The sequence below is a fragment of the Puma concolor genome, chromosome C2 (genome assembly GCF_028749965.1).
Source record: "Puma concolor isolate L17-30 chromosome C2, mPumCon1.1.hap2, whole genome shotgun sequence".
NCBI lineage: Eukaryota > Metazoa > Chordata > Mammalia > Carnivora > Felidae > Puma > Puma concolor.
In genome coordinates, this window is record NC_141675.1 from 151038980 (window position 1) to 151064889 (window position 25910).

Here is a 25910-nt window from a genome sequence, read left to right on the forward strand (position 1 = left end):
TTTTTTTGTTTGTTTGTTTTCTTTCTCTTTTGCCTTTCTCTTTGCTCTGACCTTTGCAGACACCCTTCTGTCTGGGGAGAAAGAGGATTATAGAAGGCATGCAAAGAGACAGACCACTGTAATGCAAATCATCACCTTCATGCATTCAAAGTGATGTTCTAACATAATATTGATTTCTTATTTGATGCATTTGTTTTAAAAAGAAAATTAAAATAATGAAGAATAACTTTATTTAAAAAAAAAAAAAAAGTGATGTTTTTGTAGCAAGAGATGGCCCTTCAGCCTGGGGCTGTTGTCTTGAGAAAAGGTGTCCAGCTTTCTTATCTCCCCAGTAGCATATCAAGAGCCAGGCTTAGAGGACTAAGCCATGGGGGTCTTTATACTGGAGGCCTGGACAGGACCTGCCCTGTTTGGGCCCTGGGTGAACCGTGGTGAGGAGAAGGGAGCCCAGAGGCATGAGGCAAGACAAGTGCCTTACTCCACTCTGGCTGCTATAAAAAACAATGCCATAGATTGGGTGGCTTAGGCAACAAACTTCTTTCTTTTAAGCTCAGGAGGCTCAGAGGTCTGAGATCAGGGAGGCAGCATGGTCGGGTTCTGGTAAGAACTCTCTTCCTGCTGTGTAGACATCTCTCTTCTTGGTGTGTCCTCACATAGCAGAGGGAGGCCAGGAGCTCTGGTCTCTTCCTCTTCTTACCAGAGCACTAAGCCAGGGGCGCCTGGGTGGCTCATTTGTTTAAGTGTGTGACTCTTGATCTCAACTCAGGTCTTTTTTTTTTTTTTTTTAATTTACCTCCAAGTTAGTTAGCATATAGTGCAATAAATATTTCAGGAGTAGAATCCAATGATTCATCCCTTACATATAAAACCCAGTGCTCATCCCAACAAGTGCCCTGCTTAATGCTCCTTACCCATTTGGCCCATCCCTCCACCCACAATCCCTCCAGCAACCCTCAGTTTGTTCTCTGTATTTAAGAGTCTCTTATGTTTGTCCCCCTCCATGTTTTTATATTATTTTTGCTTCCCTTCCCTTATGTTTATCTGTTTTGGATCTAAATTCCACATATGAGTAAAGTAGTATGATATTTGTCTTTCTCTGACTAATTTTGCTTAGCATAATACCCTCTAGTTCCATCTGATAGGGAAAAATCTGTTATAAGATGGCCAACAGGACCGATAGGGAAATTCCAGTCACCGACCCAAGACTTCCCTTCCGGGTTCTTCTTCCTACCCCGCTTGCCGCGCGTTCCAAATTTCTACTAATGCAGAATGTGGAAGTAACAGACTATAAATTGTTTCCTCTGCTTATGCTCAGGACTCAGACCTCTGGAGAGTGATCTCCTCTGAGCCCGCCAGTGTGGTGAAATAAATCTTCTGCCTTCCAAGATCTCCGAGTGCTGCTTGGTTCTTCCACTGGGTGATCCAGACCAGGTTCTGTAACACATCCATGTAGTTGCAAATGGCAAGATTTCATTCTTTTTGATTGCTGAGTAATACTCCATTATATATATACCACATCTTCTTTATCCATTTATTTGTTGATGGACATTTGGGGATCTCAGCTCAGGTCTTGGTCTCGGGGTCATGAGTTCAAGCCCCACGTTGGGCTCCATGCTGGGTATAAAACCTACTTAAAAACAAAACAAAACAAAGCACTAATCCCATTTGGGGAGGGCTATACTTTCATGACTTCATCTAAACCTAACCACTTCTCAAAGGTCCCAAAACCATCACACTGGGGGTTAAGGTTTCAACATATGAATGGGGGTGGGGGGAGACAGAAACATGCAGTCTGTAACTACAAGCCAACAGGTAAACTATTTTTCAAGTGAGGACATCCAGGACAGAGTTGTGGCCAGACTACATGTGGCTACAGAGGAACCAGCTTACAGGCTGCCCCCCGTCTCAGTTCAGGGCCTGGACACATCCTGCAAAATCTGACAGCACACAAAAGCACGGTCATTCCAAAGGATGCCTTGAAGAGCAGTCATCCTGGGCCGCCCGGATTCCTGGCTTGGAGCCAGGTAGGGAATGAGGCTCAGAGGTCTGCAGGTAGCAACAGTCCGCAAGGGAGAGCTAGCTGATGTGTCCCAGAGGTACTGCCCGGGACAGGCTGCAAGTTCACCAGCTACAGACAGAAGAACCAGCACAGGGAGGAGAGAACTATAAACACAAACCCCCCCACTTCCACCCAAAGCCATTTTAGGAAGGGAAACAAGGGAGACTCCCGGACCATGTTGCTCTTTAGGCAATTGCCTAAAGAAGCTATTTAAATTCAGTTGAGGCTTTTTAAATTAAATTGGATGAGATAAAATTTAAACTGGAGGGGACTGAAAGCCAGATCTTACCCAGTAACCTGTGGGGTGGGCTCGGGGGAAATTGGATCACGCAGCCACAACGAAGGCTTTACATTTTCTCTGCAGTATCAGTTAAATTGATGACCCTGCACAATAGGCAGCCTTGGTCGCTTGCAGAGGTACATTTCATCCTCATGACAGCTGGCACTCTGCTTGTCCTCATTTACAGATGAAGAGGAGGGGGCACAGGATGGATGACAAAAACTTTCCATGGTCCCAGAACTGGTAAGTGGTGTATCAGGACCCAAATTCAGGTGAGGCTCAGTCGAGAACCCACACTTGTAGCCCGTACCCTATACACCCCTAATCAGAAGACAGTTAAGCAGAAGGCCTGGTAATCAGGATGCCCATTCAAGCAAAAAGAAGGTACCATATAAAGCTTTCATATCAAAACACCAAGCAAAAATGCCCTAGCAGCAAGCAAAGCTCCATGACTCCTAAGGGTCTTATACCCAGTGACACAATCTGCCCCCAAAACTAAAAAAAAAAAAAAAGAAAGAAAAAAAAGAAAAGAAAAGAAAAAGCAGCAATAATTAAAGATGAGATGAGAGCAGTGAAGAGAAATGAAAGTTGGAAGAGATTCCCTGTGACAGCTTTATTTTTTAGGGAAAGAAAGACAAGAGACTGATTTTTCTTCCCACGACTCTGGATCAAACTGAGGTTTGATTAAAGAAATGACCTTGAACCAGAGCAGAGAATAATAAAAGATAATTTCCAGTAAGTATGCTAGCTCAAATTAATGACTTACTCTTTATTTTTAAACTGAATTCAGTAGAGATTTACATGCATTAGGTTGCGATGATTAACATTTGAAATTTGACCTTGAAATAATCTTTACATTGTAAATTCTTAATGATCAAAACAATGTTCTCAGTGATTAAAACATATTAGTGATTAATTATTAAAGGAGAATAATTGCAAATACACATTCCTAAAATCTCAAGGCTTTTAAACCATTTGTACAAATGACTGGACATTTTTTAAATTTGCTAAGAAAAAAAAACCCTCCATCTGATTCGCATTGTCTTTTTTCTTTTTTTTCTTTTTTTTTTTTGATTCACATTCTGAATCCAACAACAAGAGAAAAGGTACTTCTTGCAAGCTAGAAATGCACACAACTGTGATCGCATCAAAGCCAAAGAGAGTAAAGAAAATTGTTCTGTATAAATCTGTAACATTAAGAAATAATCCCAAGAACTTCTTAAGAAAGGTTAATAAAAGACCAGTACTTTTGATCATCATTTATCTTTTAAAAAACACTTTGAGAGGCACCTGGGTGGCTCAATCAGTTGAGTGTCTGACTTCGGCTCAGGTCATGATCTCACGGTTCATGGGTTCAAGCCCCAAGTCAGGCTCTTTGCTGGCAGCTCAGAGCCTGGAGCCTGCTTCAGATTCTGTGTCTCTCTCTTTCTCTGCCCCTCCCCTGCTCATGCTCTCTCTATCTCTCTCAAAAATACATTTCAAAAAACATTTTAAAATTCTTAAAAAATACTTTGTAATCACTTTAATAACATACAGTCATGATCTTAATGCTATGCCTAATAACTATGACTGATGCCCAAGCTGATAACTGGAGAAGTGAGCTACCTAGCAAACTAGATTTGCCCAGGGGCACCTGGGTGGCTCAGTTGGTTAAGCATCTGAATTTGGCTGAATTTGGCTCTCACGGGTTCACGAGTTCTTGTCCCATATCAGGCTCTCTGCTCTCAGCATAGAGCCCACTTCGGATCCCCAGTCCTCCTCTCTCCCTGCCCCTCTCCCCACCTTGCTCACTCTCTGTCTCTCTCAAAATAAATAAATAAACTGTAGGAAAAAAAAAAAAAAAAACTAGATTTGCCTGAGCAGTTTTTCCTGAGTAAGAAGGTTTCAAGAAATAACTGTATCTCACACCATAGGGAAATAATACTCAACCAGATTTTGGCCCCATGTATTTTAAGCCATCTTTCCTGATGCCATGGCTCTTCTTAACTAGGATGCTCTTAGGGTGCCTGAGTGGCTCAGTTGGTTAAGTGTCCGACTTCAGCTCAGGTCATGATCTCATGGTTCATGAGTTCGAGCCCCACGTAGGCCTCTGGGCTGACAGCTCAGAGCCTAGAACCCGCTTCAGATTCTGTCTGCCCCTCCACTGCTTGCACTCTGTCTCTTGCATTGTCTCAAAAATAAATAAACATTAAAAAAAAATTTTTTTAAACACTAGGATGCTCTTGTGTGGAGATTTCCTCTTGACAAAAGGAGCCCCAGAGTGGGTACAAGCCAGGGCTGACTATGGCTATCCCAGGGCCAGGATGAGGGCCTCTCAGGAACCCCTGCCTCCCAACAGCCGACACACCTGGCCAACTCTTTGGGGGAAGATCCAAAAGCATTCCCTACACTCTCCCCAAATCTGTCCCTTGTCTTTGGGGTCCCATAAGTAGTGACAACCTTTAATAGAAAAAGAAAAAGGAAGAAAGGGAAATTTTCTGGGGCATTGACCTACATAATTTTCTCAGTGGTCAAACATTACTTTTCACAATCTATTCTATGTCGATCATTTACCTATTTTTTCCAACATAAAGGAGTGATATTTGAAATGTTACCTATAGTAACTTTCTATTGCTGTGTAAAAAATTACCACAAACTTAGTGGCTTAAAGTAACACAATTTTATTATTTCACAGTTTCTGTAGGCTAGGACTGGCACATTTTAACTGGGTCCTTTGCTCTGGGTTTGGACTAAATGTTTGTGTCCCCCTCCCCCCAAATTCAGATGCTGAAGCCCTAATCATTTATGTTCCAGGAACTCTGGGAAGTAATTAGCCTTAGATGAAGTCATGAGGGTGAGCCCCATGATGAGAAGAGTGTCTTATGAGAAAATGAAGAGACCAGATCACTCGAGCTCTGCCATGTGAGCACAGAGCAAGAACACAGCCATCTGCAGAGCAGGAAGAGGGCCCTCACCAGAAGCAGAATCTGCCAGCATGCTGACCTTGGAATTCCAAGATCTCAGACAGTGAAAAATACATGTCCGTTGCTTAAGCTGTTCTGTCTATGGTATTTTTGTTATAGCAGCCAGAGCAGACTAAGACAGTCTCACAAGGCTGAAATCAACTTGGAAGCCAGGTACATCCTCACTTGCAGGCTCAGTGAGGGAAAGAACCACTTCCAAGCAGCTTCAAGGTATGGACAGAATTTGTTTCCTTGGGTCTATGTGACTGAGGTCACCATTTCCTTGTTAGCTGTCAGCTGGGGACCACTTTCAGCTACTAGAGGGTGCTCTCAAGCCCTTGCCACATGGCCCTCCCCAGAGGCCCCCTCGCACTTCAAATCAATCTCTTCAGAAGGCACTCAGTCACTTTTAAGGGCTCATCTGATTAGGTCAGGCCCACTTTCAAAATCAACTGATTTGGAACCTTAATTATATCTGAGAAACTTCTTCATTTATGTCACATAACATAACCTAATCATCGTGCTCACAGTACCATCCACACTTGAGGAAGGAGAATTGCATAGGGTGTATATACCAGGAGTCCGAAACGGGGGGCCGTCTCAGAATTCTATTGGCCTGGTTTCTCCGGGGAACACTGACTAACGTACACAGTTATTCTGTGAGTTATATTTCAGGCTCCACTGGAGGTCTCTCCAAACCCAACGGGCCCCTTATTTTACACACTTTCATGCAAGAGGCAAAAATGGTAACCCCTTAAGGATTTTTTAGTGTTCCTAACAGCCTAAAGGGTCCCAGCAAAGTTGTATTCCGTGTAACCTTGAGTCTGTACTTGGTTTGCTTTGCACAGAATCCAATGACTGTCTGGTCCCTTTGATGCTATTTTTCTGCAGGTGCGATTTGTGTTCTCTTAGCCTGATGATATAGGAAGTGGGAGACAATAAAGAAAACAGGGAGTGCTCTTCAGTATCAGATACTGCCAGCTGCATATAATTGAAAACCTAACAAAAAGGAGCTTAAAAAAAATAAAGACAGTGTTACTTCACATAACAGAGATGTGGGTGGGGTGAGAGGGAGAGAGAGAGGGAGGGAGAGAGTAGAGAAGGGAAAGAAGAAAGAAACAGAAGAGAGAAAGAGAGGCTCCAGGGTTGATTATTCAGTTGCTCATCAAGAACTTTCCCTCTTTCTTCTTTCCTTCTTCTACTCCTTCTTTCCTACTTTCTACTTTCTACTGACATCCTGAGGGTATTGCCTTGGGATGACTCCCTTCCTAGTCACAAAGAGACTGCCATAGCTCCAGGCATCACGCAGAGATGACACCAACAACATCTAGAAGCACAAAGATACTATTCCTTCTCAGTTGCCTCTTTTTACATTACAAAAGAGAGCAAGAGGAGACCTACATTATGCTACAAAATACAATGAAAAACACCAATACTTCACAAACTCTTCCAAAGAAAAGAAGAGGAAACAAACACTTCCAAACTTTTTTCATGAGGTGAGATCACCTAATCACCCTCATACCAAGACAAAGATGTTATAAGAAAACTATAGACCGGGGCGCCTGGGTGGCGCAGTCGGTTGAGCATCCGACTTCAGCCAGGTCACGATCTCGCGGTCCGTGAGTTCGAGCCCCGCGTCGGGCTCTGGGCTGATGGCTCAGAGCCTGGAGCCTGTTTCCGATTCTGTGTCTCCCTCTCTCTCTGCCCCTCCCCCGTTCCTGCTCTGTCTCTCTCTGTCCCAAAAATAAATAAACGTTGAGAAAACTATAGACCAATATCCTCTATGAAGATAGAAAAATCATCAACAACATATTAAGAAACCCAATCCAGCAACATTTAAAAAGGATTATGACCAAATGGGATTTATCCCAAGAATGCAAAGTTGGCTGATATGAAAATCACTTTACAAGGGGAAACAGCCTTAGACAACTGGTAAACAAATAGATATGGCTGTGTTACAATAAAACTTTATTTACACACTTCTGGGTATACACCCAAAGAAATTGAAAGCTGCAACTCAAACAGATATTTGTACATCCATGTTCAGAGCAGCATTATTCACAATAGGCAAGAGATAGAAACATCCCACGTGTCCAGCAACCGATGAACAGATAACAAAATATGTTATATACATACAGGGGAATATTACTCAGCCACAAAAAAGACGGAAATCCTGTCACATGCTACAAACTGGATAAACCTTAAGGACATTATGCTAAGTGTAATAAGCAAGTCACAAAAGGACACATACTACATGAGCCCACCCCTAGGAGGTAGCTAAAGGAGTCAAGCTCTTAGAAACAAAAAGTAGAACTGTAATTCCCAGGGGGAGAGGGGAGAAGGAAAAGGGGAGGTGTCATTCAATGGGTATAGAGTTTCAGTTTCACAAGAGGAAAGAGTTCTACAGATCTGTTGTACAATGACGTGAATACTGAACTGCACATCTGAAAATGGTTAAGATGATTAAGTTTTATGTTATGTGTTTTTCTCACAATAAAAAAAAAAAAAGCAGTGATGCAAATTGAATAAGTTCTGGAGACCTAATGTACAATGCTGTGACTATAGTTAACAATATTATATTGTACATCCAAAATTTGCTAAGAGGGCAGATCTTAAGTGTCCTCGCCACAAACGGAAAAAAAGATATGGTAAATATGTGAGGTGATGGATATGTTAATTAGCTCAATTGTGGTGATTATTTGATAATGCACAAATGTGACAAATCATCCAGTTGTACACCTTAAACATATGCAACGCTTAAGTCTCAATTAAACCTCAACAAAGCAGAGAAGGAACAATGAAATGCTGATTCACGCCACATCACGGATGAACCTCAGAAACATGATGCCAAGTTAAATAAACCAGACACAAAAGGACACACAGTGTATGACTGCACTGGTATGAAATATCTCAAATAGGCAAATTATAGAGACAAAAGGTACATTAGAGACTACCAGGGGCAGGGGTGGGACGGGAGTTACTGTTTAACGGATACAGAGCTTCCGTTTGGGGTGATGAAGTTTTGGAAACAGGCCGTGGTGATGGTTGCACAGCACTATACTCAATGCCACTAAATTGTACACTTAAAAATGGTTACGAGGACACCTGGGTGGCCCAGTGGGCTCAGCATCCAATTCTCGGTCTCAGCTCAGGTCATGATCTCACGGTTGGTGGGTTCGAGCTCCACATTGGGTTCTGTGCTGACACCACAGAGCCTGCTTAGGATTATCTGACTCCCTCTCTCTCTGCCCCTCAACCCCGCCTCTTAAATAAATAAATACACATTAAAAAAATGATTAACTGGGGCGCCTGGGTGGCTCAGTCGGTTAAGCGTCCGACTTCAGCTCAGGTCACGAACCACAATTTTGTTAAGTTTGTATTTAGGAAAAAACCAAACTTCAGTTCCAAAAATAGGGACTGGCAGTTCGCTGGCCCCTGATCTAGAGTCTCTATAACACTGAGAGGACTGTTGGTATATCTTTTTGCTCCAGAACTACCCCAGTGTAGGAGATATAAGGTGATACGTACTTGCCATGAACTCTGACGTCCTGTGTCCTTTCCTTACGAGGACGCACGTATACACGTCTGGAACAGGGAGGAAGGTGTCCTTCTATTAGGTTATGTGGCTTAAAAAAGCCTCCACACCCTGTCGCGGAGGCTGTACTGTGTCCCTGGAAGAGAAAACACAGAGGGACTGTCTGGGCAGAGTGCTCAGACCAGCTGTTCAGGACACCCGGGCACGGCTCACCCCAGCACTGTCACGCACGCACTTGTGCTCACGACCTCAGTTGGATCTGCCGGTTCTAATTTGCTGGCTCGATGACACCCTGCTTAGGAAAGCATGTCGCTTACAAACCAGACCAAGTGAGGGGGGCATCGCGCATTTGGCGGATGGCTGCCGCCGTCCTTAGGCGTATTTTCAACCAGAAGCAGAAACAGCCTGGTAGAAGCAGACATGAAACGCGAGGCCTGAAGTCATAATTCAACGTAGAACAACCTGCGGGCCGGCGCAGGTTTATTAGACGGCTAATAAAAATAAATCATGGACGTGTTTTTAAAATGACTCCCCATGTGTTGTGGTTACTTCTCAGGCATACTGTAAATTACCTCTGAAGTGCCACTTCCTACAGGGATTTTTTTTCTCTCTCTCTCTCTCAAATACAAAGGGGTTATAAGGCTAAAGAATGCAGACATGCATCACGTCTGCAGAAATCATAAAAAAAGATCAAATGTAATATTTTCTTTCAACATGGATGACTGCTTTGAGATTTTCCATTCAAGCAGCCTTGAACACAGCCTCCAGCGTTTGCCAATTACTCCTGACAAATACCATTTGGGCCTGAGTGATGTTGTAAGTGAAATAAAACAGTGGGAGGGAAAGACCAGAACATGATAAAAGGCATTTTTTTTTTTTTTTGGTCTGCTGAGAACTTACTGTAAGTTATACATTCACGAGGGAAGGCCTTGCTTCCTGCCAGTGATAGACCCCATGTGATTTTGAGTTCTAAGGTGACTTTTGTTTGACAGTAAGAGGAAGGGAAGACAAAACTCAGTTTTCATGTCCCTTAAAAGGGAGTAGGCTCTGTTTTCCTCCTACACAAAGGAAAAACTGTATATAAACAAAAGAAGGGACACCGGGCGCTGTTCCTCATCATTCCACACAAATATAAGCTCATGTGTGAGAATAATGCCATGAAATCAGCTGTCGGCATGTCCGCCTGGCACCATCTGCGAGCTGGAGCATGTCAGAACCCATCGCAGGTAACCAAAGCCACGAGACAGAAAGGCACAGCTGGGGTCCAGAGTGCGGTTGTCTGTCCCCCCCGCCTCACACACCAGGAACCCCCGGATGGCCCACTTCCTCATTCTTTGAGATTCCAACCAAACTCAGCCCTACTCTTGATCACAGCGCTGCAGAGAATTGGGGAGCGGCCCACAGAAGCGACCGGAAAGAAGCTGCGTGGGGATGAAGCCCATGTGGCATCAAGCAGACCAGGGCCGTGTGCAGCGCAGCCTGCCCTCTTGGGCAAGGAAGGGACTTTGCCTCGTGACCCACTGAGCTGGGCTTTCTTCATCCTTCAGACAGAGAATACAGCACGGCAAGGATGGAATCAGTCCATGCATGGCACCCATCTGGTCCCACGCTGGCCCCTAGAAGCTAGGCAGACCCCGGAAATAGGTAAACCAGGTAAACACACAGCCAGGCTAAAAGTCCCCGGACTCTCCCGGTCAAGGCCCACCGGTGTTACCCGTGTTAATGCCTCCGCAGTGGCTTGTTGATTTCATGACAACACTGCTGCATTAGTATCTACTGTTTCCCTGTGAATGTGGACCTCAGAAACGTGTGTCAGGGAGACTGGGGTTCCATGGCCAACTGCCCAGCAGCTCCCCAGCATGGGGGGCAGGTGAGAAACTGGCAGCCTCTGTCGGGCTACTCACCTGGCTGCGGGGGCAACTGCGAACAACCATGCCCCACAGTAAAAGGGGCAAAACCATGATCATTGCTGCGATAAGCTGGCCTTGTGAGTCCTTGTGAGTCCTGCCCGAAGAGTCCGCAGGCCCGCCCCACTCTCTGTAGATGAGCCAGCTCCCAGGGCACCTCGCATCAAGGACCAGCATCCCCCATCTGTGCTAAACGGGTTGCTGATGGTCAGACTGGCCCAGGAGACTGGGAAGGCTCGACCAAACACAAACCCCAGGGCTAGCCATACTCCTGAGTTACCGCTTTCCTAACTTTTGCAGACACACGCATCCTGTTACAGTGCAGATTTCTTTCTTTCTTTCTTTCTTTCTTTCTTTCTTTCTTTCTTTCTTTCTTTCTTTCCTTCCTTCCTTCCTTCCTTCCTTCCTTCCTTCCTTCCTTCCTTCCTTCCTTTCTTTCTTTCTTTCTTTCTTTCTTTCTTCCAATATAATTTGTTGTCAAGTTAACTAGCATGCAGCATATACATCGTGCTCTTGGCTTCGGGAATAGATTCCCATGACTCATTGCTCACATACAACACCCAGCGCTCATCCCAACAAGTGCCCTCCTCAATGCCCACCACCCATTTTTCTCTCCCCCTCCACCCCTCCCCCATCAACCCTCAGTTTGTTGAGACTCTGCATTTCTTTTTTTTATTTTAAAAAAAAATTTTTTTAACGTTTATTTATTTTGGAGACAGAGAGAGACAAAGCATGAACGGGGGAGGGTCAGAGAGAGGGAGACACAGAATCTGAAACAGGCTCCAGGCTCTGAGCTGTCAGCACAGAGCCTGAGGCGGGGCTGGAACTCACGGACCGCGAGATCATGACCTAAGCCAAAGTCGGCCGCCCAACCGACTGAGCCACCCAGGCGCCCCGAGACTCTGCATTTCTAACAAACCCCCAATACTGGTGGTCTGTGTATCAGCCTTTGAGGAGCAGGGTTCTAGGTGACCCCAATAAAAGATGCTGACAGCACTTAGCTTCCTGAGGGATGGTTTCTGGTGGCAGTGGCCTCCGTTATAGACCCCTGCCACTAGCAAAACATAAAAGAAAGAGGGTGGGCTCTAACAGTTGTCCACTGCCAGGACTCGGGCCTACTGGTACCAGAGACGCTGCCTTCTGAATAAAGAAACAGGAGATTTCATCTTTCACACAATCTCTGCTGACGTTCGTGTCCACATGAGCCATGATTCCCAACCTCGGCTGTGCTGCGGCTACCTGCTCTGAGTCTTGACCCACAACGGTCAGAAAGAGCTGGTTACCCCAACGTGAATACTCTGGAGCAAGATCTCTTTCCCAAACAGACAGCTGCCACCAGCAAGGCGACTCCAATCAGATAAAACGGTCATCTGCAGCTTTCTCTTGTCTCTCAATTAAGGGGGAAAAAAATCCAATATGGTAGTAAGGGGCCTTGTCCAGGCCTTGCCAGCACACTTTAGATGAAATGCCAAAGAGAAAACAAGCATCCAGTCAGGGCAACTCCAGAATGTGTATCAACAGAGAGGTGTAAAAGGAGAAGGGTAATCAAAAGGAAAGAGGTGTGATAGGACCTCCCTGATCTGCAAGGTGAGTTAGTCTTGATCTAAGGACAGATGAATGCAGAAAGTCAGGCGGACCAAAGAAGTCATTTCAGGTGAGGCTGCCTGCGTGGCCACTCTGGGATGCTGTGCTAGGTCACTCAGTTCACGTCGCCAGCGGTCTGATCCGGAAGCTGTCAGCCGCCTGTGGACAGGGAAGCCCACGGACATGCTAGTGTTTCCACTCTACCTTGAAGCTCTGTCTTCAGATCAAACGCACGCCTCTAACAACAGATGGGCCAGCTCTCCCATCAGTCAGAAGAAACAGCTCCTCTCTAGCTCTCCACAAAATTAGCCCCATTTTCTAATTCCAGAAACATCTGGCAGAAGTGGAGTCACAGGAATACACCCTCTTCTTTGTGTGGGTGGTCAGTTTAAACTCCTTAAAAGCTCCCTGTCCTCTGTTTGCCTGTGTGTCAGTCAGGACCTGAGTCTACCTGCTATCGATGATGTTAGAAATGAAAACCTGCTATCTGCTGTGAGAAACTGTTTCTTTCTCAAAAGAAAGTGCTAAATATCAGCATTTATTTATGGCTTGTCTGAACGCAGGGACAGGGCAGTTTCTGTGTCTTATCAGACCCCTCCCCCATCCCAGCCCCTTCCTCTGAGCACAATGCACCTGGCTAGGCCCCCTATCTGGCAGCTGTCACCTTGAACTAATGTTTATCTGCCTGTGTTTCTCACCCAAGGAGATCCAACACCCCACAGACAATAGGAACCTCTGCATTTCATCCCAGTAGCAACACACAGAGTTGTTTTTGCCTTGTCTGGATCCTACTAACATCTGAAAAAAAAAAAAAAAAAGATACTCTGTTGCCTCAATTCCACAGAGCCTCGGTGACTGGGAGTCAGCATCCCCAGCCTGGCGGTCTTCTGGTGCCACCTAGTGTACAAAAATGGAAGTGTCTCAAGCTCAGAGCAAAGTCCCACAAAGATTCACAGATCCAGTGTGTATTTTTCAGGCATCAGTCCAAACACTTGGGACTCTTACAGGTGTGACTTGTTTTTAAAAAGTGTTTCAAGAAAATAACTAAAATGCTCTGAACATCTGTTGTGATCTGGCCACTCACACTTAAGCACACTCACTGAACCAAATGTGAAAGCATTTGAGCTTTGGATGAATCTGTTCTCAATATGGATTGGCACCATTTAAGAGGTTATTTCAGCAGCATAAATGTGTGTAGTCATATAGCAATGGGCACTCTGTCTCCTGCCTCTCAAACTATTGTCATTGGAGGCATTAAAGTAATACCAGAGTATTCCAGCTAGGACAAGTTAAAGCAGCTTGTTCCTCTAGTGCAGAGGCTCAGAAAGGGAACTATGGCATATATTAGAGTCACCTGGGAGCCTGCAGTTCCCCGATATGTTGGCACATCTAAGACCAATTAAATCAGAGCCTCCAGGTGGGACCCGGGCTCAGCAGTTTTTAAAGCTCTGCCATGTGCAAGAGAGGTAATATCAGTCAGCAAGATGGAGGGCCAGGGGATCCCAATCTCATCTCGCCCACAGAAACAACAAAAACTGTAAATAAACAATTACAGACCAATGAAAATAACTCAAGGAAAGCTCTGGACTACAACAAAAAAGCAGCAAGACTCCTGCAGAGCTTAAAACCGAAAGGTGGTCACATAGAAAAGCACAGGAAGCATTTTGCCCACATCACCCCTCCTCAGGTCAAGAGCAGCTTGGTGCACAGGGATCCACTCAGAGGAAGCTCCTCAAATGTTTGCAGCCTTTACTACCATGGCCTCCCACAGTCTACACCATTGCTGATCCCAGCTCATGGAGCTGTCCAGCCTCCCCACCACCAAGCCCCTCCTCACAGCTGGGGCTGTTGGTGCAGTAAGATGTGGGGTCCTGCTACTGCCGTGTCCAGCTCTTTGGGATCGAGACTTTGCCCCACCACCTACAAGATGGGTGCTACTACTGCCCTGAGCCCTGCCCTCAACTCAGGTCGCAACGTTGTCCCATTACAGGGGCTGCTGTGAGCCCCACCCACAGGTCCCAGGTCAAGGCTGAGAACCTTCATTGATTAGGCTGTGTGGCCACTGCTCTGACCCCCACCCTTCAGGTCCCAGGTGGCTGCCAGGTCACACTACCTCTGCTCTGATCCCTGTCCCTGGGTTCCAGGTCAAAGCCCTGAACTGTCATTGGCAGGGGCACTGCTATGCCCTGAGTCCTGACATGCTCCCTGGATCCTAACATGTGGCTTTCAGAGGCCATAACTAGGGATGCGCTTCTGCTTTCCTGCAACCTTCCCTGAGGCCAAAGTTGGGGCTTTGACCCACCACCATCCACAGGCTGTACTGCTACTGGCCTCTGCCCCCTGCCCCCTGGGCCCAAGCTACCGCTGTACCCGCCATCCCAGGGCCTGTGCCACTGCTGCGTCACCCACCTGGCCAGAATCATTGCAAGACCCAGAGACCCAGACCCTGGTTTCACAGAGTTCCACGTACACCCACCTTAGACATCAGCATCACTGCCACGGGCAAATGCATCTGTGCCTCAAGACCCAGGAACAGTGGTAGCTCCACATGGCTCTGATCCCAGGACTCTGAGTGCCAGCATGCCAGACTATATGCCAAGAGGGATCCCCCCTCTGCTAGAACTTTCTCCCATGGGCAAAAATAGGAGAACAGAATATCCTAGCAATCTTCACCTCTGAATATCCCAAAAGCCTTAGTTACCACTGTCATCCAGTCTTGGCCACAGAAGACCCCCCACAAGTCTGCACCTACACTGACCTCAAGCTGATGAAGTTGCATGGAGACTACGCTGCTGTGCCTTCCAAGAACCAAAGATGCTGCGTCCCACCCAGCTGGCACCCTTGCAGCCACCTTTTGGTGAAAGTTTTGCCCCACCAAAGCCAATTCAAATGGCTGGAAGAGGTGAATGCACTCACAAATGTGCAAACATCAACACAAAGTCATCAGAAGCATGAAAAAGCAAACATGACACCATGAAACGAACATGATTTTCCAGTAACCAGTTCCAAAGAAATGCAGATCTGTGAGTTACCTGAAAAAGAATTTACAATAATCATTTTCAGGAAGCTCTATGAGCTTCAAGAGAATACAGACAATTTAATGAACTCAGGAAAACAACACATGAACAAAATGAGAAGTTCAACAGAGATATAAATCATTGAAAAAAAGAACCTAACAGAGACTCTGAGTTGAAAGAATACAGTGAATGAAATAAAAAATGCAATAGAAATCTTCAACATTAGGCTCAATCAGGCAGAAAAAAAGAATCTGGAAACTTGAGGACAGATCAAATTGAAATTATATAGTCAGAGGAGAAAAAAAAAACTGGAATAAAAAAAAGTGAGGAAAACCTATGTGAATTATGGAATACATCCAATGAAATAATATCTGCACTATGGGTGACCCAGAAGGAGAAGAGACAGAGAAAGGGACAGAAAATTTACCTAAAGAATGGCTGAACACCCCAAATCTGGGGAAAGTTTGGCCATCCAAGTACATCAAGCTCAAAGGTCCCCGAATAGATACAACCCAAAGAGATCTTCACCAAGACACAAAATCAAAGACAAAAAGAGAATTTTGAAAACAGCAAGAGACAAAAGAGTAATCACATACACATACAAGGGAATCTCAATAAGTCTATCAGCAGATTTATCAGCAGAAGCCTTGCAGGCCAGGAGAGGAGATAATATATTCAAAGTGCTCAAGGAAAAAAACTGTCAACCAAAAATATTTTACCCAGCAAAGTTATCCTTGAGCAATGAAGGAGAAATAAAAACTTTCCCAAACAAACAAAAGTTAAGGGACTTTATCACCACCATACCTGCTAAACAAGAAATGCTAAAAGGAGTTTTGAGGCTGAAACAAAAAGACACTAATTAGTAACCTGAAAACAGATGAAAATATAAATTCACTAGTAAAGGAAAACATATCATCAAATTCAAAATACTCTAATACTGCAAAGGTTGTGTGTAAATCACTTTGAACTCCAGCATACAGGTTAAGAAACAAAAATGATATGGGGCACCTGGGTGGCTCAGTCAGTTAAGCGTCCAACTTCAGCTCAGGTCATGATTTCACAGTATGTGAGTTTGAGCCCGTGTCGGGCTCTGTGCTGACAGCTCAGAGCCTGGAGCCTGCTTCAGTATCTGTGTCTCCCTCTCTCTCTGCCCCTCTCCTGCTCATGCTATGTCTCTCTCTGTCTCAAAAATAAATAAAAACATTAAAAAGAATTAAAAAAAAAAAAAAGAAAAAAATGATTAAAAAAAAAAAACTATAGAGGGGCACCTGGGTGGCTCACTTGGTTGAGCGCCCAACTTCGGCTCAGGTCATGATCTCACAGTTCATGGGTTCAAGCCCCATGTCAGGCTCTGTGCTGACAGCTCAGAGCCTGGAGCCTGCTTCAGATTCTGTGTCTCCTTCTCTCTCTGCCTCTCCCTTACTCACTCTCTCTCTCTCTCTCTCTCAAGAATAAATAAACATTAAAAAAATAAAAAAAAAAACCTATAGAAGCAATATTTTGTTAATGGATAGATAATATAAAAAGAGGTAAATTGGTACACGAACAACATAAACTGTGAGTACAAGCAAGTAAATGTGTATAACATTTTTATGCAATTGAAGTTGTCAGTTCAAAATAGTTATAATTATAAGGTGTATTATGAAAGCTTCATGATTACCATAAAGCAAAAAAATCTATAATAGATACATGAATAAAAAAGAGAATGGAATCAAAGCATACCACTGTAAAAAAAAATCATCAGCTCACAAAGAAACACAGCAAGAGAGGAAGAATGGAACAAAGTAACCACAAAACAATAGAAAGCAATTAACAAAGTGGTGATAGTCTTTACCTATCAGTAATCACTCTAAATGTAAATGGTTTAAATTCTATAATTAAAGGCAAAGAATGAATAGACAAAAAATGGATTAAAAAAACAAAACCCAACTAAATGCTGTTCACAAGAAACTCATTTGAGCTTTAAGGACACTTGCAGGCTTAAAGTAAATGGTGGAAAAAGATATTCTGTGCAAATGAAAATCAAAAGACAGTAGGGATAGCTATACTTACATCAGATAAAACAGACTTTAAGTCAAAAACTGTAACAGAGACAAAGAAAATCATTATATAATGCTAAAGGGGTCAATTCACCAAAAGGATATAATTACTGTAAACATCTCTGTACTCAATATTGGAAAACTTAAATATATTAAATAATTATTAATAGATCTGAAAGCAAAAATAGACAGCAATGTAGTAATAGTACGTAACTTCAATACCTTACTTTTAACAGTGGGTAGATCATCCAAAGAAAAAAAATCAGTAAGAAAATAACAGACTGGAATGACACTTTAAACCAAATGTACCTAATAGACATACATAGAACATTCCATCCAACTGCAGCAGAAAACACATTCTTCTCAAGCACAAATAAAACATTGTCCAGAATAAATCATATTTTAGTCACAAAATAAGGATTAAGAAATTTAATAACATTGAAATCTTATGAAATATCTTTTCCAACTGCAATGGTTTGAAACTGGAAATCAGTAACAAGAAGAAACCTGGAAAGTTTACAAATATGTGAAATTTCAACAACACACTTCTTAACAACCAATGGGTGAAAGAAATCAAAAAATATCTAGAGGCAAACAAAAATGGAATCACAACACACCAAAACTTATGGGATGCATCCAACCCATAGACAACCTATCATTACACCTCAGGGAACCAGAAAAAGAAAAACAAATTAAGCCCAAAGTTAGCAGAAGGAAGGAAATAATAAAGATTAGAACAGAAATAGATGACATGAGAACTAGAGAAACAATAGAAAATATCAACAAAACTAAGGGTTGGCTTTTTGAAAAGATAAACAATTGACAAACATTTAGGTAGACTAAGAAAAAAAAGAGAGACCTCAATAAAATTGTAAGTGAAAGAAAGACATTATAACTGATACAACAGAAATTCTAAAGATCATAAGACACAACTGTGATCAATTATATGCCAACAAATTACATAATTTATAAGAAATTGATAAATTCCTAGAAACGCACAACTTACCAAGACTGAATCATGAAGTCATAGAAAATTTGAACAGACCCATAACAAGCAAGGAGATTGAATTAGTAATCAAAAATCTCCCAACTGGGGCGCCTGGGTGGCGCAGTCGGTTAAGCGTCCGACTTCAGCCAGGTCACGATCTCGCGGTCCGTGAGTTCGAGCCCCGCGTCGGGCTCTGGGCTGATGGCTCAGAGCCTGGAGCCTGTTTCCGATTCTGTGTCTCCCTCTCTCTCTGCCCCTCCCCCGTTCATGCTCTGTCTCTCTCTGTCCCAAAAATAAATAAACGTTGAAAAAAAAAAATTTAAAAAAAAAAAGCAATCCCACTTATAACAGCATCAAAAACAATAAAATACATAGGAATAAATTTAACCAAGGAGATGAAGAACCTGTACACTTAGAACTCTAAGACACTGATGAAAGATATTAAAGAAGATACAAATAAATGAAAAGATATCCCATGTTCATGGATTAGAAGACTTAATACTGTGAAGATGTTCATACTACCCAAATTATCTACAGATTCAATGCAATACTTATCAAAATCCTAATGGTATCATTCACAGAAACAGAAAAAAGTATACAAAAATTTGTAGGGACTACAAAAGGCCCTAAATAGCCAAGGAGATCCTGAAAAAAAAGAAGGAAGAAGAAGAAGAAGAAGAAGAAGAAGAAGAAGAAGAAGAAAAGGAGAAGGGGGGAGGAGGGGGAGAAGAAGGAGAAGGAAGAGGAGGAGGAGGAGGAGAAGGAGGAGAAGGAGGAGGAGGAGGAGAAGCAGGAGAAGCAGGAGGAGGAGGAGGAGGAGGAGAAGGAGGAGGAGGAGAAGCAGGAGAAGCAGGAGGAGGAGGAGAAGGAGGAGGAGGAGGAGAAGGAAGAGGAGGAGGAGAACAACAACAACAACAGCAACAACAACAACAAAGTTGGAGGTATCACACTTTCTGATTTCAAGCTATATTACAAACTATAGTGTGGTACTGGCATAAAAAACCATCATATAAACCAGTGGAAGAGAATAGAGAGCCCAGACAAAAACCCACACATACATGGTCCACTAAATTTTGACAAGGGCACCAAGAACACACAATGGGGAAATGATATTCTCTTCAATAAATGGTGCTGGGAAAACCTGATATCCACATGCAAAAGAGTATAACTGGACCCCTATCTTACACCACTCACAAAAATTAACTCAAAATAGATCAAAGATTTAAATGTAAGACCTGAAACCATAAAACTCCTAGAGGAAAACATAGCAGAAAAGATCTTTGACACAGGTCTTGGCAACAATTTCTTGGATAAAACATCAAAAGTACAGGCACAAAAACTAAAATAAACAAGTGAAACAGCATCAAACTAAAGAGTTTCTGCATAGCAAGGAAACAATCAATGAATTGAAAAGGCAACCTACAGGATGGGTGAAAATATCTGCAAACCATATATATGATAAGGGGTTTATATCTAAAACATACACAGAATTCATACAATAGCAAAAAAGCAGATAATACAATTTAAAAATGGGCACAGGACCTGAACAGACATTTCCCCACACACACACACACAAAAAAGACATACAAAAGGTATTTGAAAGGTGCTTAACATCACTAATCAGAAAAATGCAAATCAAAACCACAATGAGATATCATCTAATAGGATGGCTATCATCAAAAAGACAAAAGATATCAATGATGGTGAAGATGTGGAGAAGAAGGACACTTATATGCTGTTAGTGGTAACGTATATTGGTATGGCCATTATGGAAAACAGTATGATTCCTTAAAAAATTTTAAATTGAACTACCATACCATCCAGCAATCCCAGTCCTGCGTATATATATCCAAAGGAATTGAAATCAGTATCTCAAAGAGATATCTGCACACCCACCTTCATTACAGCATTATTCAAAATAACCAAGATGAGGAAACAAGGTAAAGTGTCCTTCAACTGATGAATGGGTAAAAGAAAATGGAATATTATTCAGCCACAGAAAGGAAGGAAAGCCTGCCGTTTGCAACTACATGGATCAACCTGGAAGGCGTTTTGCTAAGTGAAATAAGCCAGACTGAGAAAGACAAATACTGTATGATATCACTTACATGTGGACTATTAAGGGGGGGGGGGGGGGGGCAGTTTCACAGAAACAGAGAATAGAACGGTGGTTGCAAGGGCCAGGGGAAAATGGGAGCGGCATACATCCAAAAGTCCAATTTTTCAGATTAGGAACAGTAAGTGCAGAGGAACTAACATACAGCATGTTGGCTAGTTAACGCTATGGTATTGTTTACTTGAAAGTCACTGAGAGCAGATCTTAAGCATTCCCACCACAGAAAGAACACAAAGTTAACTGTTGACTGTGAGCTGATGGATGTGTTCATTATCTTGCTCTTGGTGATTGTTCTGTAATGTGTGCATATATCAAATCATCACGTGTACACTTTAAGTCTGTACAAATGTATTTGTTAATTATTCCTCAATAGAGTTTTTAAAAACGCTGCACACGTGGTTCCCAGGGACTTCAAACAGCTGCTGCGACCCTTACTGTCTGAGGCTTGGGAGGACCCGAGAAGCAAAGATCTATGCTGCCTGTGACAAACACACCCTTAGACTTGACCCTCCCCCCACTCCCCGGGTCAGTGACATCCTGAATTCCCTTTTATCTTGAGCACTTTGAAGTCTCCCTTTGTGACAAGGGCAAAGTTAGAACGGGAATTATTTACTGTCCTAATAATTGCTACATAGACCCTGCACAGTCTTGGTTTTTGCCTTATCTTCTGGCACTAGCAGAAGGCTTCTAAACGCCCATCACCACAGCTGCATAACCAGACAGGGACACTTGAGATCAAAAGGAGGGCCCCACCCCCAGGACAGAGTTTCTCTGAAATGGGAGAAGGCTGCCTTGCAGGATCACTCACCCCTTCTCGCCCCTCCGCCTTTCGTGGGATGTGGGTGTCACAGTGACAGGGAGGGGGCTGTAAAACTAAAAACCACAGGGAGAGGGCTTGGCCCACAGGGACCTCTGGGGAGGCCCTCTTTCTCCTCGCACCTGGGTGCTGCCTGGCTCCTTGTCGCCAGTCTGCCCAGTGAGGTCGATGAAGTTGCCTACTAGAACGTGCAAACAAGGGGCGCCTGGGTGGCTCAGTCAGTTAAGCATCTGATTCTTGGTTTGGCCTCAGGTCATGATCTCACAGTTTGTGGGTTTGAGCCCCTGCTTCGGATCCTCTGTCTCCTTCTCTCTCTACTCCTCCCCAGCTTGCACTCTCTCTAAAAAATAAATAAACATTAAAAAAAAATTTTTTTTTAAAGAACATGCAAACAAACCAAGACAAAACAAACCATTTTAAGTTTAAGGGGGTCTCTCCCCACCCTGCACTGGAGGCTGCCCATCTTTGGAGGCAGAAACAAGGTGTAACTGACAAGTGACAGACTTGAATTCAGACTCCTGGGTTCTAATTCCAACTGTTTGATGGGACAGGTCACGTGACCCCTCTATGCCTCAGGTTCTTCACCTATAAAACATGTAACACCTGCCTCATAGAGCTATTGTGAAATTAGATGGGAAAATCCAATGAGAACAAGAAGGCTGGAGCAGGGTGGGGTCTCTGCTCCTGTTCCTTCTCCACCTCTTCCTGGGCTGGGCTACCCCTTCCCTTTCTCCTCCAACTGCCTCGCTCCCCACTCTGATTCTTTTCTAGAAGAACATAGTTGGGGAGTCCGTTTGAGAGAATGTCTAGATCTTACACTATGGAAAGAGAATGCAGGACAGTGAAAGGTCTACCAGAATCAGAAAGAAAATCTGGATTCTGATGCTAAATCCAAAGTCCAGAGCAAGCTCCTCAACCTCTTGGGCTGCAACCACAAAATAAGGGGTCTGAGTGGATCAGCTCAAGGACCTCTTGTCACCCCAACCCTCGGACAGTGCATGTATTCAGAGGCCCAGCCTTGGATTCATGTGATCTGGGGTCTGCCTAACAATTGACATCAAGAGTCATGAAAGGACCAACTAAAACCTTAGAACCAGCACCTGAGAGTGGAGGGTGAGGGGGCACAGGCCTCTCCCATTGGAATCTCTACAATCACGGTTCACAAACAGTGGGCACTCAAATCACCTGGGGGCTCACTGAAAATACATATTCCTGGACCTACCCCTAGAGATTCTGATTCTGTGGCTTTGGGATGTGCTTGTACAACCTGGCAGTTTCTGATGCCACAGTCAGGGCACCACATCCTGACAAGCATGCTCTTTTTGTTTTTATTTATTTAAATTCAAGTTAGTTAACATACAGTAGTTTCAGGAGTAGAACCCAGTGATTCATCACTTACATGGGACACCCAGTTCCCATCCCAACAAGTGCCCTCCTTAATTAATGCCCATCACCCCTTTAGCCCATCCCCCTACCCACCTCCCCTCCAGCAATCCTCAGTTTGTTCTCTGTATTTAAGAGTCTCTTATGGTTTTCCTCCCTCTGTTTTTATCTCATTTTTCCTTCCCTTCCTCTACGTTCATCTGTCGTGTTTCCCAAATTCCACATGAGCCAAATCATATTTGTCTCTGACTTATTTCACTCAGCATAATACACTCTAGTTTCATCCACCTTGTTGCAAATGGCAAGATTTCATTCTTTTTGATTGTTGAGTAGTATTATTCCGTTGTGTGTGTGTATATATATATATATATATATATATATATATATATATATACCACATCTTCTTTCTCTTTTTTTTTTTTTTAATTTTTTTTCAACGTTTATTTATTTTTTGGGACAGAGACAGACAGAGCATGAACGGGGGAGGGGCCGAGAGAGAGGGAGACACAGAATCGGAAACAGGCTCCAGGCTCTGAGCCATCAGCCCAGAGCCTGACGCGGGGCTCGAACTCACGGACCGCGAGATCGTGACCTGGCTGAAGTCGGACGCTTAACCGACTGCGCCACCCAGGCGCCTCATACCACATCTTCTTTATCCATTCATCAGTTGATAGACATTTGGGTTCTTTCCAAAGCAAACCTGTATCCCTTGGATACCTAGTAGTGCAATTGCTGGGTCGTAGGATAGTTCGATTTTTAATTTTTTCGATTTTAATTTCCATACTGTTTTTCAGAGTGGCTGCAACAGTTTACATTCCCAGCAGCAGTGCAAAAGGGTTCCTCTTTCTCCACATCCTCACCAACATCTGTTGTTGCCTGAGGTGTTCATTTTAGCCATTCTGAAAGATGTGAGGTGGTATCTCATTGTGGTTTTGATTTGTATTTCCCTGATGAGTGGTATTGAGCACTTTCTCATCTGTCTGTCATCTGGATGTCTTCTTTGGAAAAGTGTCTATTTGTGTCTTCTGCGCATCAAGCATGCTCTTAATAAAGGCTTCAACTATGTGTGATGGAAGGTAGCCCTACCCCCACCCCACATGGCTCTGCACTCACCTGCTAAATACCTTTGGCCATGTTACCTCCCTTCTCTGAACCTGTCTGCTCTTCTATAAAGTGTGGTTAATAACACCTCCTCTCAGGGAATGAGTTGTCATTTTTGAAGACAGGTTCCCTGGGCCATGAGTCTGCTCTTCCATATATATACTGAGGAGTCTCTTTGCATATCAAAAGTAGATGCCAGGAGAGAGAGGAGTGATTGATTGATTGATTGAATGATTGATTCATTCATTCATTCATTCAAGAGAACAAATCTATACCTTTATTTACTTTTCAGTCAGTTTAAATCCTTGAGGGGTACAGCATCACACGGATTCTGTGGCTTTAGCATGAAGGTTACTTCGGAATTTGGCACGGACCATGCCATTGTTTCCATGAGCGTGAGGTACCATTTCCCAGATTACTCTGGTTTTATTTGGTTTGCCACCAGGAGTGTTGTTGTTCTTTGCTTTGTACACATAAGCACCTCTCTTGCCTAGATAGAATTCAGTTTCATCTCGAGCATAAACACCTTTTAAGAAAACATGTGTGATCCCTCTGGTTCCAGAGACCCCACTTACAGCCAGCAAAAAATGGCTGTGGACCACAGCCTTCCAGGAGCCCTGTTCCCAGAAGGCCTCCACAGGTTCCAAGATGGCAGAAAGAGAAAGGCCCAGGAGAGAGGGGATTTAAATAGGCAGGACTGTAGCATCTCAGCCCTCCAAATGTTCTTCCAAGGCTGGCTGATCCAGCCACACTTTAATTTTACAAAGTCCTGATCAGGTGAGAGCAGGTGCCTCCCTAAGCCTGGGTGCATCTTTCACAGACACGGTCTTTGCTGTATGAACCCTACAAGCGTGGCATCTAGAGGCCGACCGAGGTTTGAATCCTAGCTCTGCCACTCAGCAGCTGTGTGACCTCAGCAATAACTTTCCCTTTACATTTACAGAATCAGGAAAATATGAACTCAACCGGTAGTGGTAAGGATAAACAAGGTGACCAATGCAGTGCATGGGCAGAAGGTCTAATGCTATCAGACCATTACTGTCTTTGTCCGATTGGCAGACTCTGGACCTTCCTGGAAAAAGCATGAGCTGTGAGAAGAGGGGTAGGATCCTCACCAATTAGGCACTAACCTTATTTCTTTAAAAAAGAGCTTTATTGTTGTGTAACTCACAGGCTACACCACTGACCCATTTTAGATGTATGACACAATGGCCACCACCCAATCCCTCCAGCACCCTGGCCCACCCACGGCAGCCACTAATCTACTTCCCATTGCTCTAGATTTGCCCTTTCTGCACATTTCATATAAGTACAATTTTATTTCAAATATTTGAGAAAGAGAGCATACACGCATGAGAGGGGGAGGGGAGGAGAGAGAGGGACAGAGGATCTGAAGCGGGCTCTGCACTGTCAGCACAGAGCCCGACATGAACTCACGAACCATGAGATCATGACCTGAGCCAAAGTGGGACGTTCAACTGACTGAGCCACCCAGGCACCCCTCATACAAATACAATTATATGTGGTCTTTTGTGACGGGGTTCTTTCATATACCATGTTTTTAAGTCTCATCCATATTGCAGCATGTATGTACTTTGTTCCCTTCTGTGCCTGAATGATACTTCATTTTATGGAAAAATCTCATTTTATTTATCCATTCATCTGTGGATAAACATTTGGGTTGGAGCTGTTATGAATAATGCTGTGACAAACACTGCTATACAAGTGCTATGAACATTCATGTTCACGCTTTTGTGTGGACATGTGTTTTTAGTTCTTGGGAGAGAGGGGAATTGCTAAGTCAGAAAGACTCTGTGCTAAAACTTTTAGGAACTGCCAGACTGGGTTTCCAAGCAGGCACACCGTCTTACTTTCCATCAGCAGAGCCACAGGGTTCCGATTTCCCCGCATCCTCAACACGTTATCTTTTTTATTACAGGTGTCCCCGTGGGTGTGAATGGTAACCTTGCATTTTTATTAAATTCTACTATGTTTCTGTGAGTTTTTACAAATGTACTTGCAGCCTAATGTTAAAACTACGGAATAGTTTATAGAAGGACAGTAAATGAAATATCCCCTCAAGGAAAGGTTGTAACAGAACAAAGATAGGGAGCTGCCCTCTGAAAGGTGAAACAGAACAGC

The 25910-nt window shown here is 43.7% G+C and overlaps 1 protein-coding gene across 8 annotated transcripts in view; it reads right to left on the reverse strand.

Annotated features, from left to right (window-relative positions):
- SETD4 (SET domain containing 4) overlaps positions 1-25910 on the reverse strand; it is a 186063-nt gene that overhangs the window by 83580 nt on the left and 76573 nt on the right. For 5 of the 8 annotated variants that reach the window (XM_086675936.1, XM_086675935.1, XM_086675938.1 and 2 more), the window contains one exon: positions 20794-21624. In XM_086675936.1, the coding sequence (XP_086532062.1) occupies positions 21546-21624 (79 nt within the window). In that variant the 3' untranslated portion in view covers positions 20794-21545. Of the gene's footprint in view, positions 1-8809; positions 8953-20793; positions 21625-25308; positions 25431-25910 lie in introns of those variants that run through there. The other 3 variants (XR_015240436.1, XR_015240435.1, XM_086675937.1) reach the window with 2 other exon arrangements.